The 15,489-nt window shown below is 44.5% G+C and overlaps 1 protein-coding gene across 5 annotated transcripts in view; it reads left to right on the forward strand.

Annotated features, from left to right (window-relative positions):
* Positions 1–15,489, forward strand: part of CACNB1 (calcium voltage-gated channel auxiliary subunit beta 1) — a 335,868-nt gene that overhangs the window by 232,551 nt on the left and 87,828 nt on the right. For 4 of the 5 annotated variants that reach the window (XM_069237464.1, XM_069237468.1, XM_069237465.1 and 1 more), the window contains 2 exons: positions 7,182–7,262; positions 7,982–8,040. In XM_069237464.1, coding sequence (XP_069093565.1) covers positions 7,182–7,262; positions 7,982–8,040 — 140 coding nt within the window. Of the gene's footprint in view, positions 1–4,038; positions 4,059–7,181; positions 7,263–7,981; positions 8,041–15,489 lie in introns of all 5 variants that reach the window. The other variant, XM_069237466.1, reaches the window with a different exon arrangement.

The raw sequence follows: 15,489 nt of genomic DNA on the forward strand, positions 1-15,489 counted from the left end.
CTCTCCACTCTTAAAGACCAGTATCTTTCTGTGGCTGCCACACGTTCACGTTTTCATATAGCTGCACAGTATGTAAGTGATGGGATTCGCTCTTGCAGTCTGTTTACAAGACACATTAGTTTCATAGTAAATTAGCCCAAAGGCGGTCTGCATCCATTTCAACATGGAAAGATTGTAAGGGCCACATAATTGCTTCAGAAAGCGCATGCAAGTTCATCCTCTTGAAGGATACAGTCTTTCATCAGTGTCGTTCCCAAGTTCATGGAGTTGACCATTTTGTTGGCAATGGCCCTCTTAGAACTATTGTGGCTGATGGAGCCCTGAGTAGTCCTAGCACTTTTTGTAGGATTGTATTTATGAATGGTGTAGGGATGCCTGGATCAGTGATGGACACGAGCAGTAAGATCATGTTAGCATGTTTAAAACCACAAGAGCTTCTATCCTATGGTGCAGTTTTCATAACATGGTCGTACACAAATCTCAGTGAGAGAAACAGCTAAATCGTACAATGTTGACCAATACGTGAGTCAGAGGATTGGGAGCTTCTATTCATCACTACTCCAAGCAAACACTTGGAGACAAAACTCCACACCAGCTACTTAGAGCTCAAGTTGATGGTACTAGCTCTATGATATGCCCATCTCATGTAATAGGGCTCATCTGGACAGACAACGCAGTGACAACGTAATAAACAGTCAAGCCGGGCACAACAGTCTCACATCACTTATCTTACAATTCTTAGTGCTCCTAGAGATTGATTGTTGGCAACCACACAATGCAGTTCGCAGAGTACATTGTAGATAAAAAACAATGCCTAGCAGATATTCACAAATATGCCACTCTTCATCAACAAATCTGCTAACAACTAGAGAAAACTTAAACTTGGAATCCCAAAATGTTGGAAAGAGGCTCACGGAACAGAACTTTATTAGGAATGCTCAGTTGATAGATTTTCCTTTATTAGGTTCTAATATAGGGCATATCCACCCAGAGGAAAGTTACAGTGTGCCTACAGAGGGCAAAACAAACAGAAGCGGTAATATACAATATCATGTTACAGTGAGAGGCAAGATACTGGGCAGAGATGCTGAGACCAGTGCTTAATTCGAGCCCGTGTTTGCAGGTTGGGCCCACCAGCATTCAGTTTTGGGTACTGGCACTTATTCTTTCTCAACAGACTTTGATCCAGACCGAGATTGAGAAAAGCAAAAAGAAGGAAAAAAGAATGAAGAGAAAGTTGGAAAAACAGTCATAAAAAGAGACATGGTTTGAAATGTATCCTGGAAAAGTGAGATAAAGAGATGGGGACTGTCTGGTGGTGTATTAAAGCAGCAGGAGGTAGAATCAAGGCTACATGTCCTTGGTATTTGGCACTCTGACCTTTGATTGCCTTGACCACAGGCTTCTGAGCAAAACTGTGGGGCCCGACACTTATTCTTTTACAAATTAGGCACTGTCTGAATCAATATACCACAGGAAAAGTCACTAAGAAGCAAGAAAGAAGTTGTAGTAACAGTGGGGTAGCTGGAGATTGTGAGAGCTAAAATGAAGTGGTTGTCTGACTTTGAGTGGTAGGTGCCAATGTCTATTAGATGTTTCTTCAATTTAGATTTGAACAGTGCAAAATGGAGCTTTATTTAGATCCAGAGGGAAGGCCTTCCAGTTTTTACTTGGGTTACTGGGGATAGCCTTTCTCATGGTGGATGATTTTTTGAATCTTCTGAAGTTAAAAAGAAGAGTCACTTGTCCTCTCATATTTCTTGCTCTGCCAGAACAAACCAGTGTGGAGGCTAATTATAGAGGGAATTCTGAGTGCCAGACCTTGTGCTTGATAAAGGCATTCTTTAAGATTAATCTGGGATGTTTGCTTGCTCATGAGGGTATCTCAAGTGACAATGACCCTCGTAACTCCCACCTCAACGGGTGAACCTGTGGTTCTGAGGCCTAATGCAGGTGATATTGTGTCAGGGTACTGATGATAGCTTTGGACTTGTCAAGGAGGGAAACCCTGTTTTACCATGGTGACTCTACAGAGTTAACTTGATTCTGGAGCCCATCCATTACAGAATATCAAGCAGCTTTAACTTCTTAGTATAAAAATCCTAGCATAATTTCATGATCATCAAGTGGCCAGTTGTTCATATGTTCTCAGAAGGATTAATGTGGTAATTTCATCCTGTTTGGTAAAATGTGTGTTATCTAAATGTGTGACTTTAATTTTTGATGTAGATGCTGGGGTAATTTTTCAGCAAAAACAGTGTTTATTGCAAAATCTGTTAGGCATGTAGAATCTGTGTGCTACAAGCTTCTTTGTTACAAATTGCAAATGGTTCTGCGAAACACTCGGTTCTTAGGTCATTTCCATCTTTCTGTTTTTTAACAAGTAATCATTTTCCCATTTCTTGATCAGTTAAACTATTCCTTTTCCTGTCCCTTTCCTCCATCCAATTACCAGTTGAATACCTTCTAAGGGATCAGACCAAGCTGCTTCTGAAGTCTTAAATGGAATTTTAAACTGTCTGCTTTATGCGCAAGTCTTACTGGGCCAAAGGTCCAAGCTATCTTCCAAACCAGCAGTGTATTATATACCAGCCTGGAACCTAAGATTGCCCTCTACCCATGTAATCCAACAGTGATCCTTCAGAAGAATGCAGGATGTAGGTATGAGAATCTGGAAGTCTCAGCTTCACCCAACTCGTAACTATCTTCAGTTCAAAAAGCTCCTCAAAATCAAGTTATACAGTAGAGCATTCGACTTGACTTTTGCCTCATCAAGCGGAAGAACCAAAGAATTTCAGATCCAGAACCAATTCCCCTACCTGGCTAAACTCTTACACCCTTCTGCTTGTCCAGCTAGCTCTGTGAAGTGGTAAATGTGGTGTGTGTGGTTGTAGAAAACTCCCAAATAAAGAGATAAACGTTTGCTGTGGGGAAAAAGAGTCCCAATATATCTGTGTGGACAGAGCTGTGGAAGCCTAGCCGACATAGCTATTCTTTGCAGGCATTTGCACAGTGGTGTCGGGCAAGTAATGTTTTCAAATTATATGCAGCAAGGTAGAAAGCAGCATTTATAGTATATTGCTACTAGTTGGCTAAGAGGCTATGGCTGCCATTTCTTACGGATCTCGATGAAAGATAGAAGTTATTCATTGTGCCACACTGGGAACCATTCTGTTGTTTCAGTGCACAAAGTGTTCGGTACACATCTTCTGCTTGACCAGGCAGGCATAACAAGTTAGCCGAACTTGTATCCCAACGCCACAATACTTTACTGCGCATTACTCAGAGCAAAGACTATGCATCTATAACAGATCCATGTAGTAAAAGGACTTACTTAAATGTTCGCTGTTTTTCTGTCAGGATCTGCTGTAGATTCATACACACCGCACCATACAACCCCGAAACGCAAAGTCGTAAAAAAACAGTAGAAGTAGCTTGAAAAGATTTTGAGGGTGATGTGCATCAGAGGGCTTTGAGGTGAGTTTGCTTACCCACATCTCCTGCGCTGATGCACAGGTTATTTCTTTATGTTACCTTTTTATTGATGTAAAACAAATTATACGCCCCAGACAAGTACACAACTGAACATGCAGCACAGCAATTGCTCGGTCAGCTGAGCCATCGATGGTCGTGTTTTGTAACCCTTTGTGTAACGTTTCCACATTGCAGAAGGCGGGTTTAAGCATGGCATGTGAATCTGTTACAGAAACCAGTCTGCAAAGCCAGAGTTGCAGGTAAGTAACTTCATCTTGTACCTTGCTCTGTGAGTCAGACATTGAGGAGGCAACAGAAGGGGCCGTGGCGGCGAGAGGAAGTAAGGGGCAGTGTCATGGCTGTGCTGTGTGCCCTGCTGGGAGATCCTGCCCCCAGGTGCTTGGCCTCTTCTTCCCTGCATGCAGCCACGCACCGTGTGTCAGGCGTGGGTTCACACAGGTCTGTGTGTATGTTTGCAGTGCTGACCTGTCATTAACGTGCACGCCTTGTTATCTTCCTTTGTGCCCGCTCGCTGGCCTTCGGCTTCCTTCACTCCTATTGCAGCTAAGCAGAAACAGAAATCGGTAAGTGTGTCCCTTGCCCCGCCTGTCTCCTCCTTGATGTGATTTTCTCACCACTTTGTCCCTTCCTGGACCCACTACTCAATGTGTCCAAGCTGAGATGTTGTGTCTTTTGTGTTTCCGATGTACATGAGGTCACAGCTGCTCAGAGTTGGTTCAGATGCAGAACACCAGAGGCTGCAAGGAAATGCAAACACAGAGGAAATGGGCCCAGCAGGGAGTTGCATACACAAGGAGGCAGCTGCAGGAAATTACAGACAAGAAATAAGACTACGAGGGGCTCAAGGGAGGTAGATGCACAGGGAAAATTCATCTCCGGGATGTTAAACACAAAAGGGCAGCAGTAAGTTGTTCCACACTGGGAATGGAGACGGAAGGGGAGCCATGTAACCAGTTACCGCCTGTTAGACTGTCCCTCCCAGAACCACAGGGAACCTGGCGTACTCTGACAAAAAAAACACGATAACCTCTCTACATTATTGTGAATAAAAACCATTGACATTACTAACTACTCTCTTCGCCATTACCCAAAGGAATACTAACCACTAAAGACCTGTATTATGAGTGGTAATAGGAAGTGAGCTTACAACTGTCGTGGCATGTTGAGCCAACATGGGCACCTGCCGTGGAGCCATATTGTGCCAGCTGTTCCTCGAGAAATTGTGTTTGGATCTCTAAATGTCTAGGTTGCAGATTGCAAGTGCTTCATAAAAGGACTGCAGCAGTATCCTTGACCAGTGACATTATGGAATTATGTGGCAGGGGAGGAGCAAATTATGCGGCAGGGTGACTAAATTATGCAGCGAAATGGGACACATTTTGTGACGGCATTCCTTCATAATTTTGTCATTTTTACACATGTAGCACTTTCTGGGCAAAGAGTTCAGCTTATAAGTACCAGCACAACACCCAAATACTGTACAGCAATAAGTAGTTTAAAGATGACCAGTTAACCTTTTCCAAGAGCTTTCGCCTCCATGGGTAAGGTAATATTTGACCCGTTTTGAAGCGACATGTTAAAATCTGCAGATTATGCTGCAGGTGATGGGTTAATTGGCAAACGCAGTCAATCCATAATCATGCTGAAATTGCCTTAGCCACAGAATTGCATAATTCCAGTTGCTCTGCCTATAACCGAGGAGGGGGCATTCTTTTTCATAGCAGAATCTATTGCAGGCTACAGGAATCCTTTAAATCTGTTTCTTAAATGAAGCACACCTCTGGCCAATAAACTATAAGTATTGATGGCCGACGTCTCTGGAAATGCTTTTGTGGCCAAGTGTTTTCTTGGCATCAAGAGGGTGAAGGCACTGCTTTACTGGAATTGTTGAGTTTTGAGAAATACTGGCAGGCAAATACTTTTATTAACACGAAGAACTCAACCTTTTGGTACGTGCCAGGTTTTCATAGCAGGGCAACAGATCCAGTAACTGCCTACCAACTCAGCTGTCCGACAAAATATGTTCATAGTACCCTTAGTTCATTTACGGGGCAGTTCCAGAAAGTAACAGCAAAGCTCTATCACTGGTGATGAGGTTGAGCACGGGAGAATAAAACAGAGCTAGCAGGGGTAGTGCCAGGAGAACAAACCAGGAGCAAAGTAGGTGCTGCCCTTGGCTACCTCCAGTTGACCTCCACGTCCAGCATAAGCAATAGTCATTGAATGTTCATGTCTCTCAATGGCTCTCTTTAGACAGCAGCAATTTCTTCAACGAGACCCTAAGTATTTCCAGGTTTTTGAGGACAACGACCTTCCTTTTTTACCCTGCAGCTCTTCTTCTCTTCCCTGGAGTTAAAGAGTCTTTGATAGAGTTGAATTTACCAGGGATTGCCCAGCTGCTTCTTTTAGCACAAAAAGCAGAATACAATTTGAGAATCAAACTACACAAAAACGGTGAATATTCGTTAGGTGAGGTCAGAACATAGTGCCAATTTCTGGTCTAATCATGTCACTGATAAAGAGCCTTGGAACACGGGCTGCCACCCAACATCACAATCTTTCCTGGATTCAGAGAAGTCTAAACTGATCTATCCTTCGAGGTTGTATCCCCTTCTCAGTGGAAATTTGGTGTCATAATTTCTGCTCTGCAACTAAAGCAAAATGTGTCACTGGCTCTAAACAGCAAACTGTCAACTTACTCCAATGCTGTCCTGGAAGTGTTCTAATTTTCCCAGTGGGTATAAAAGGACACTTTGTTTGCTCATATGTCCATGCGATTCCTCAGCTTAGCAGCAATCTCCTTTTAATTTGCAATGCTCACTCTTATCATTGGCAATACTCCACTCTCACATAACATCATTCTTCCAGCACACGTTGCAACATTAGCTTCTCTGCCTCGAGTTAGATACATTGGGAGATGGGACTGAGGCAAGTCCTTCTGGAAAAATATACAAGAAGAAATCTGAACTTCAAGAACATATCCCACTTTAATGTTGATAGACATGCAGTGGTTATCTCTGGTCATCCATGGATGGCCATAGTTTCCTGGGGTATTTGTTGCTGATATTTTGACCTAGTTATAATGGAAGACAGGGTTACTTGGACATATTTATGGTGGGAGTCTGGATTGCAGGAAAATCTGTGCATGGGAGGCCACTGTATTGAAGGAGGTTCATGCAAAGAACATCTATTGGCAGGAGTCTACAATAACCTTTCAGGAACCTTAACTAATTTAATAAGGGGAAGAGGGTGCATAAAACCTGAGACCCAAGCTTGTTATGGACAACCACTGTGTACGTGCATGGTCATGTACTTTGTATTGCATGCTTTGCAGTGTGTATTTTGTATATTTATATTGTGCTGTGGCACTTGCATTCCTTGTCACACTTTGCACTGTGTAGTGTTTATGATGTGTTGCAAGCTAAAGCATGAGGTTTGAAGAACGTATGTAGTGTTACATGCTTCCTAATGCATGCACTGCGTGGTGTACTAGTACCAGAATGTACTTTCTTTTATGCACAGTGTTTGCTGCAATGTTTAAAAATATCTCTTGCATGCTGCTGTCTCACCGCTCTGTTGTTGATATCATTGCCTTTATGGTGGGCCCTTATTTTTTAGATGCACATTTGGCACGCGGGCACTCAGAACGTAGATACTGCTGCATATCTGATATGTTTTTGTTGCAGATGGAGCACGTGCCACCATACGACGTAGTGCCATCTATGAGACCCATCATCCTTGTTGGTCCCTCGCTGAAAGGCTACGAGGTAAGGAGGTAGTCTGAGTGTCACAACCACTACATACCTATCACTTTGGAAACATACGATAAGCAGAGAACCCAATTCTATCTTCTTCCTTCTCACACTCCTATGTGGCCTTCCCTGAAAGACTTTGACTCAAGAAGAGGACACTGACTTCTGACACGCAACTGCACCCACCACAAGACCTACAAAGGACTGTGAGATAAGAAACAAGCCCAGGAGTCTTCATATCAGCATAGGGCATTAAGTAGTGGCTATGCAGAGTCTCTCTGATTCTTCCTCCTACCTGGGTGCTTCTTTCCATCATGAGGGCCTCACAAAGGGCTGTGAGGTGAGGTGTCCGGTGAACTCCCTCTCACCTAAAATCAATTAAAAAGACTCCCCACGCTTCTACATCTTTGTGAGGGGCTAATGTTTGTGTCTCTGTTTCTCCTCTGAGGTAATCCATTCTCCAGATTTTCCCAAAGAGGTGTTAATCTTGTTTTGAGAGGCATTGGTAAGACTCCTTTAGAGTGGGAAGCATTGATATCCAATCCAGGCTGATATGGAAGAGGAAGGAGACATTTCCACATATCTCTGCTGGAAGGGCACAGTCTAAACAAATAAGTAAATAACTTGCTTAAGGATTGTAGGGCAGACAAGCATTCTTTTTCGTTCTGTAAGTAAACCCTGTCCCCTAAGATCTATCCCTGAATGCTCTTGTATATTCCTTTTTCTCACTTCAGGTCACAGACATGATGCAGAAAGCCCTCTTTGATTTCCTGAAACACAGATTTGATGGCAGGTAAGCAGCACTGTGAAACAATAGGGCAGTGAGGTTACAGGGGTTGAATGGCGAGACAATTAGAAAGCATGTCTGGAGGAATATAGAGTGATCCTTGCTTTGAGTGATCTGCACAGTTGTGTGAAAAGGAGACAAGAGACACTGTGATCAGTTCCTCTTTGAAAATCATCCATTCATGGATATTTTCTCACCGCCCAGGGCTTATACAATTGCATGCCTCTACTTATTAATGCACCTCTAGCCCCTTCCCCCAAAGTTAGCTTTCACCATGCTTTGTGTCATTCAGACTAGCAAAAGCTATGCTTTGTGCACTGAGTGCTCATACAGAATATGTCCACATAAGCATAAAAACACAAATAAGGAGAACCGCTGAGACATTTTCTTGTTATAATGTAGATTTTCCTAGTAATTAATGAAGGAAAGTCTTAATTTTATTAAAGACATGGAGGCGAGTATTATGCCTTTTTTTCTTGTTTATTTTAAATAGCAGCAGTCAAGACAAAGAACTACAAATCCCAAGAGGCAAACAAAAGATTGAAAGTAGTTCCAAATAACACACCAATCACAAACAAGTTGCCCTCATAATACTTATCTTGACCGTGAACAGCCCTCTTTTCTTGTGCGAGGGTTTAGAAAGTAACAAATAATGGAATGATAGAACAACATATGCAGATTGCCATGAGTACAGATAAAAGTTCTTGTAAAAAGTTCACAACTCCAGAAACGAAACTCGGAAGAACCCAGATGGCTGAGTAAACATCACTGCGCTGAACCATCGATGTTGCAGGAGGCATAAGGCGTTGATTAGAGATGATGTCCTTAGGAGGAACCGTGAGAAGTTGTCGATGACGCTGTTAGGGAGGGAACAAACAATTGGTACGAAATTGTAGAGGTGGGCTAATACTTGCCTCCGTGTCTTTAATGAAATTAAGACTTTCCTTCAGAAATTACTAGAAAAATCTATATTTTATGACAAGACCGGAGGCTCCTATAGTACTTGCTTAAGGCGAATCAATTACATTTAATGAGGCATGTTGTACTGCTTTACAATAAAATACTTTAACATTATCATTAGATCAGTCAGCCGATCTGAGAATGTCCTCAAGCCGGGAACCAGCCCAGAAAGGTTTAGAAGCCGTAGCTCCTCTAGCTGAATGAGCCCCAAAGGAAGAAGTATCAATGCCAGCTAAGGACATAATCCACTTTACCCATCGAGCAAGAGTAGGGGAAGAGACAGGTTTAAAAGATTTCCTGAATGAAATAAGGAGTTGGGATGCTGAAGAGTTTCTCAAGTCGGCTGTCTGTTGTTCATAAACTTTCAGACATTGACCCACACATAACTTAGGGTGGTCAGGGAAATAGGGATAAAATACAGATGAAAGATTAGTCTTAGTACGTCTATGGATATTAAACAAAACATATGTTGGAGTAAAATGACGAGCAGTGATATCAGAGCTCTTACTTCTGAAAGTCGTTTAAAAGACACAAGGCATAACAACATGGTAAGTTTAGCACATAACTTCTTAAAAGTAAGCATTGTATTATCTGGCCAAGAAACGAATAGGTTTAAAACATCATTGACATCCCACAATGAACTGTATTTTGTTTGTGGAGGATCGGAAAACTTTACTCCCTTCAAAAGACGGCAGACCAGGGGGTGCTCTCCAACTGGCTATCCATTAACGTAAGGGTGAGAGGAGGAAATGGCTGACCTGTACACATTAATGGTGCGATAAGTCTTACCTTTACTAGCTTCCGCTGCAAGGAAATTAACAATAAAGGTTACATCGGTTGAAAGGGGATCAATATGTTTTCCCACGCACCAGCTATGCCACAGTGAGCAAGCTGATCTGTATGCCTTTTTGTTCCTGGAGCCCAAGAGAGTTCCATGAAGTTTGAAGCTTCTGTTGAAATATTAGGGAGTGAGTGACTGGTATTCCCTGATATTTGCAGGCCAAGAGGGTATGGAGATTCTCTAAGGTTAAGCTGTGAGAGAGACCGAGGGAATTGGACAGAAGTTCCGGAAAGGAGGGAAGAAGAAAGAGGGAGTCTACTGATAGTTCCACAAGAGTGGGAAACCACACCTGGGATTGCCAAAAGGGGGCTATGAGAACCATCACAGCATGTTGACGTCTTACTTGTGCTAACAATCTGGTGATCATAATGAATGGACGTGTTAACCGAGAAAGAGCATACCGCAGCGCGGGACGCACTAACCGAGACAGAGGGACTACATATCACAGACTGCTTTGTGGCCCCAGGAGGTGGCCATCTTCTGCATCACCTGCTCCCACTTGCCATTTCCAACGAGCACTATAAAGCGCGAGGAGTCATACCGCAGCACGGGACGCACTAACCTAGACGGAAGGATTGCATATCACAGACTGCTTTGTGGCCCCAGGAGGCGGCCATCTACTGCATCACTTGCTCCCACTTGCCATTTCCAACGAGCGCTATAAAGCACGAGGGGGCATACCGTAGCGCCGGACTCGCCTGGGCCGCCTGCGCCCGTCTACGGCCAGCCGAGGCTGGGCTGGGCCACCTGAGACTGTTTTTTCTTTGACCACTCTGAATAGCTGTGCTTTCCCCTAGTTCTTCCCAAACGCATCATCCAAGCCCCCCTTTTGTTCCAAAATATTCCCACAGAACTGGGCAAAAGAAAAGCAACCAAAGGCAGTGTGGGGATGGGAGGGAGCACAAGAAACATTAAAAAAAAGTAGGGCTGCAATGAAGTGCTTGATCGCATTGATAACTTCCTGGTTGATTGCAGAGAAATATTAGCCCCACCATCTGGCCCAGTCCAACAATTGAACACCCAAACTGTGCCTGGCAATTCAACTGCCGACCAACCAGCAGGAAAGTATATCTAATATGTTTAATAAAGCTAGGGCATGGATGAGGAATAATACCAGTTTAACAACTCAAAACCCAATAGATCTAGTTCCCAGTTCTGGCTCCTCCCCTGATACAGCAATAGTGTCCCCTTCCTCTCCCATTCCCTGTACTAATCGCTTCCTACCGCTCACATGCATCCCAGATCCACCTATAATCCAGGATTCTGTAGCTTTTCCCACACAAGCTGGGGCAGGCGGCCTCTCAAACAACCAGCCACATTCCCCCTCCCCAAATGAAGACCTGGCAGGTTATATACAAATACTCAAGTTCGAAATAGTAGCCCTAAAGTCTGTGATAGGCAATCTTGTGGTCACAGTGGGGCTTTTTATGGAACAGAGGGGGAGAACACCCAGGGAAGGAGCCATCATCCCAGTCTTGACCAACACACCCACCCCAACACCCTCTGCTTCCATTATGCCCCCATGCAAAACACCTTGGAGGCCATTCAGGCATCCCACATGAGGACACCATCCCTAGAATATCAGTCGGGCGTGCATTACGGGTTCCCGCACTCTTGTAGGTGCGCCAACTGAATAGTCTTCTACTTACCCCCAGAGCGAAGGCCCCAATCCGACACTCCCAATACTAGGGGTGGGCTGTCTTCCTAGTGGAACATATGTTGCCAGGACCACCACCACCCCGAATCTTTTTTTAATGACTAATGTACCCAAGCTTAATTCTCGGGGGGCGGAAGGAAGGGGAAGATTCCTTGATTAACAAAGTCACCCATTGGATTCGACATAGCAGAGGATGTCTCTCAGTAATTAGGAAAGATATCCTTAGGGCCAGACGGGATAGGTCTTTGGGCTCATCGTTGGACTGTATTGAGCTTCTTTTAGAAAACGGGCAGCTAGCTTATGATCTAGTGGCCCTAGACCAAAGAACCAGTCCTTCGGATTGGTCTTCTATACATTTCAAACTCGATCCACCCATTTCTCCTCGTGTGCCACCCCTGCACCCTGCTCCAGACAATGGTACTGTTTGTTCCAAGCTAGATTGACCCCCAGAGGCACAGGCCTCCTACGATAGACTTAACAGCCGTGTAAATCTCGACAACCGCCTCTGCACTATCAGTCACCCAGCGGACATGCCCGACCAGAGAGATAGGAAGGCTACTATTGTACTACCCAGTGGAGTTGCACCAGCTACCAAGGAAGCCTGTCAACCTCTCATAGGTTCCTTAGATTTCCAGGCAAATACTTCACCATTGCCTGTACCAAGACCACTTGGTGGATAGTAAATATTGTTTCTTGGAATGTGGCAGGTATCAAATCCAAACTTTTATTGCCTCACTGGAATACTTTTATTGACCAATATGACATAAGTATTTTCCAGGAACCCTGGCTAACTAAACCTGCATACAAACCTGGCTATGCAACCTACTATATATCCTCTAACCCTAGTAAGGTGGGTCATCCATCAGGGGCTTCCTAATATGGGTGAGAATTGAACTACAGTGTGTAGTGAAATTGCTACCTACCTGCAGTCCTGATATTCTTGGTATTAGTCTCAAGGGTTCCGGGACCATTGCCACAGACATATTTAACACCTGTGCTAGGGGGACAAAAGGGCCTGACCACTCTGCCACCTTGCAGTCCTTTGAGAACCAGCTGGGAGAGAGACCATCTAAACACGCCCTTATTGTAGCAGGGGACTTTAATACCACCTTTGAACCCCTTGGTCTGGATAACATGGGCGATCTTCTGGAAGAACATAACCTATGGCACATTCCTAGGCTCGAACTCCCCCCTGTCAAGAAGTGGCACCAAGCTGCCCTGCATCTAAACGCACTGACCCTTGGCCATGGCCTAAGGGCAGCCAGTGGAAGAACCAAATCCGACAGGCATGCCGCACATACGTTCATTGGCACGCAGGGAAAGAGTTCCATTGACAATATTCTGATGGATCTTAGACACTGGCATTTGATAGACAATATGGTAGTCCAGTCCCAGATGGATAGCAACCACAATCCACTATGTCTCAGCTTAAAGCCCTCTTGGGGAAGAGCGCCTATTGCAACAACCATCACCAAAATAACTGAGGTGGCTCAGGCTGAGCGAAGCAAACAGGTTATAAGATGGAGCAAGGTCGTCCTATGAGGTGACATCCTCTCTTCCATCAACCAAGACCTGACACACTGTGTAGCACTGTTATCCACGATGGAAGAGGAAGAGCGAAACTGCTCCTCCCTTCTAGATGCACATACAGGGTTCTTCAAAAGATTAGAACTGCTGTTAACCCTGCTAGTTGCCTATAATACTCGTAGCGCTCCACCCTGCGAGGGAGACAACTGGTTTAATCAAGACTGTCAGCTGTCCCGAACAAATCTAATCAGTGCAATCAAGCAAAAAGACATTGCTCGAGTTAGGGCCCTGCGGAATTTGTATAAGCATACGCAGAACAAGGCTAGGAAGAACTGGCAGGAGGAAAGATGAAGACTCATGAAGGCCGCCTGTGACTCCAATCCTTTTGGCTTATGGTAAACAAAATAAACCTAATGAAGGCTCCTGTAATTGGCAATAACATTCAGCCCTCAGACTGGTTCCAACATTTCAACTCCCTCTATAATGTCGAAAGCCATCTCGTAACCACCTCTGTCCCTTCACTCCCACCCCAGCCGAATACTATTTATTGGGACAGGTTGTTTAACCTGGGAGACATCCGAGATGCAATAAATAACATAGTACGTCTGAAAGCTGCTGGCCCTGACGGCGTCCCCGGCAACCTCTTTCTTTATAACATTGACAAATTGGCTGAGTACATCTTCCTTCTATCCAGTGCAGTCGCCAGGGGAGCCCCCATTCCTGAGTCATGGAGGAGTGCAGCGGTAATACCCATCTATAAGAAATGGCATAGGTCTCTAACTGCTAACTACAGGCCCATAAGCCTTATTGACACAATGCAAAAGGTATTCTGTCGTCCCCCACTATCAAAAATTCAAGACTGGATCATTGAAAATAACATCACCATTCCAAGCTGGCTTTAGGTTCAAAACAAGCACCATAAACCGGGTGTTTCGGTTCCTGCTCCTGTATTGGAAGGTTGTAGGGCTAGGGTAGGGGAGTCTTTATGTAGCCTTTATAGACCTAAAATCTGCCTTTGACCTGGTCCCTAGGGATAAACTCTGGGAGGTCCTCAATGAGATGGGAATCTGACCATAATGATTCGACTACACAAAGCCAACTTTGCAAAAGTTCATTGGGGGAACCAAAGGTGACCTCACTGATCCTATCAAGGTAGTCAGGGGCATTCGGCAGGGTTGTGTACTAGCTCCAACCCTTTTCTCCCTATATCTGTACCAGTTGTCCAACATCTGATATTGCAGCCTTCTGATGCACCAGCTTTAGGCAACGAAAAGATAGCAACACTCCTGTTCGCAGATGACACCCTGATAGAATCTAAAACCCTGATGGGCCTCCAATCTTCCCTGAATCGCTTTGACGATTTCTGCTCCAAGAGAGGCCAGAAATAAACACCTCTAAAACCAAGTGTATGGTTATTAACCCACTCATATCATACAGGGGTAATGTTATCCTGGGTGGCTTTAAACTAGAACAGGTTAACACCTCTGAATACCTGGGATCAAACTATCACACTCATTGTCCTGGAAAACCCACATTAATTCTATATCACTAAAATGTAGCCAGCCTGTGGGTGTCCTTCTAAGGGAGCACCATGCATCCACTACATAACCAATAGCGTCTGCTCTTCAGATCTACAATATGAAGTCTGTTAGCGCAGCATATTACAGGGGCTGAACTCTGGGGCTTTGAGAATGTAAAGGAGTTTACCCGTATAGAAAACAAGGTTATTAGAAAGCTCACCTCCCTGCCCCTGAGTACCCCGCTTCTCCCCTTGCACTTGGATCTGGCCCACAAACCCTTAGCTGCCATAGTTGGTCTTAGACCGCTGTTGTTTTGGAGGAGAATTGTGGCGACTCCCGAGCTTTCCTCCCATGCTGCCGTTTTCAGGGAAGTTTGTTCTTTGGACACCTCCAACAAGATCCAGTGGATCAATCTAGTCAAGTCATCACTGCCTGTCATTGGGATGGATGACTCATGGAACGCATCATATACAGGGCCACCACCGACTAAAGAAAGAGTGAAGTCCTGTTATTAGGAGTGGGCAACCCAATCTGTATTCTGCTCGCACGCATTAGGGCGACTATCCAGTGAGTTTCTGGACTTTAAGTCCACCTTTTTGCTAGAACCTTACTTGGGTGACATCCTAGATGTGTGCAATTTAGATTTGGATCCCTCCCTCCTAAACCTTTTACCAATAGATGGCACCATAGGGCCCCTATCAAAAAGTTATGTCCCAGCTGTAACCAGTCTCAGGAGTCAATACCCCATGTTTTCCTCGTATGCCCATCATACACCCATATACGTAGGAAATGGCAACCTGCATACGGCTGAGGACTCGAGACCATGTTGCAGCCATGAGGATTTAAAAATCAGATTCTAGTCTCCCCATTGCTATTGCAGTTGCCAAATTCCTCAGAGGAATGTGCCGCATTAGAAGGAAACGGGTCAAGATTGTCTAGCCCCTAACTCC

The sequence above is a fragment of the Pleurodeles waltl genome, chromosome 6 (genome assembly GCF_031143425.1).
Source record: "Pleurodeles waltl isolate 20211129_DDA chromosome 6, aPleWal1.hap1.20221129, whole genome shotgun sequence".
In the NCBI taxonomy this organism is placed as follows: domain Eukaryota; kingdom Metazoa; phylum Chordata; class Amphibia; order Caudata; family Salamandridae; genus Pleurodeles; species Pleurodeles waltl.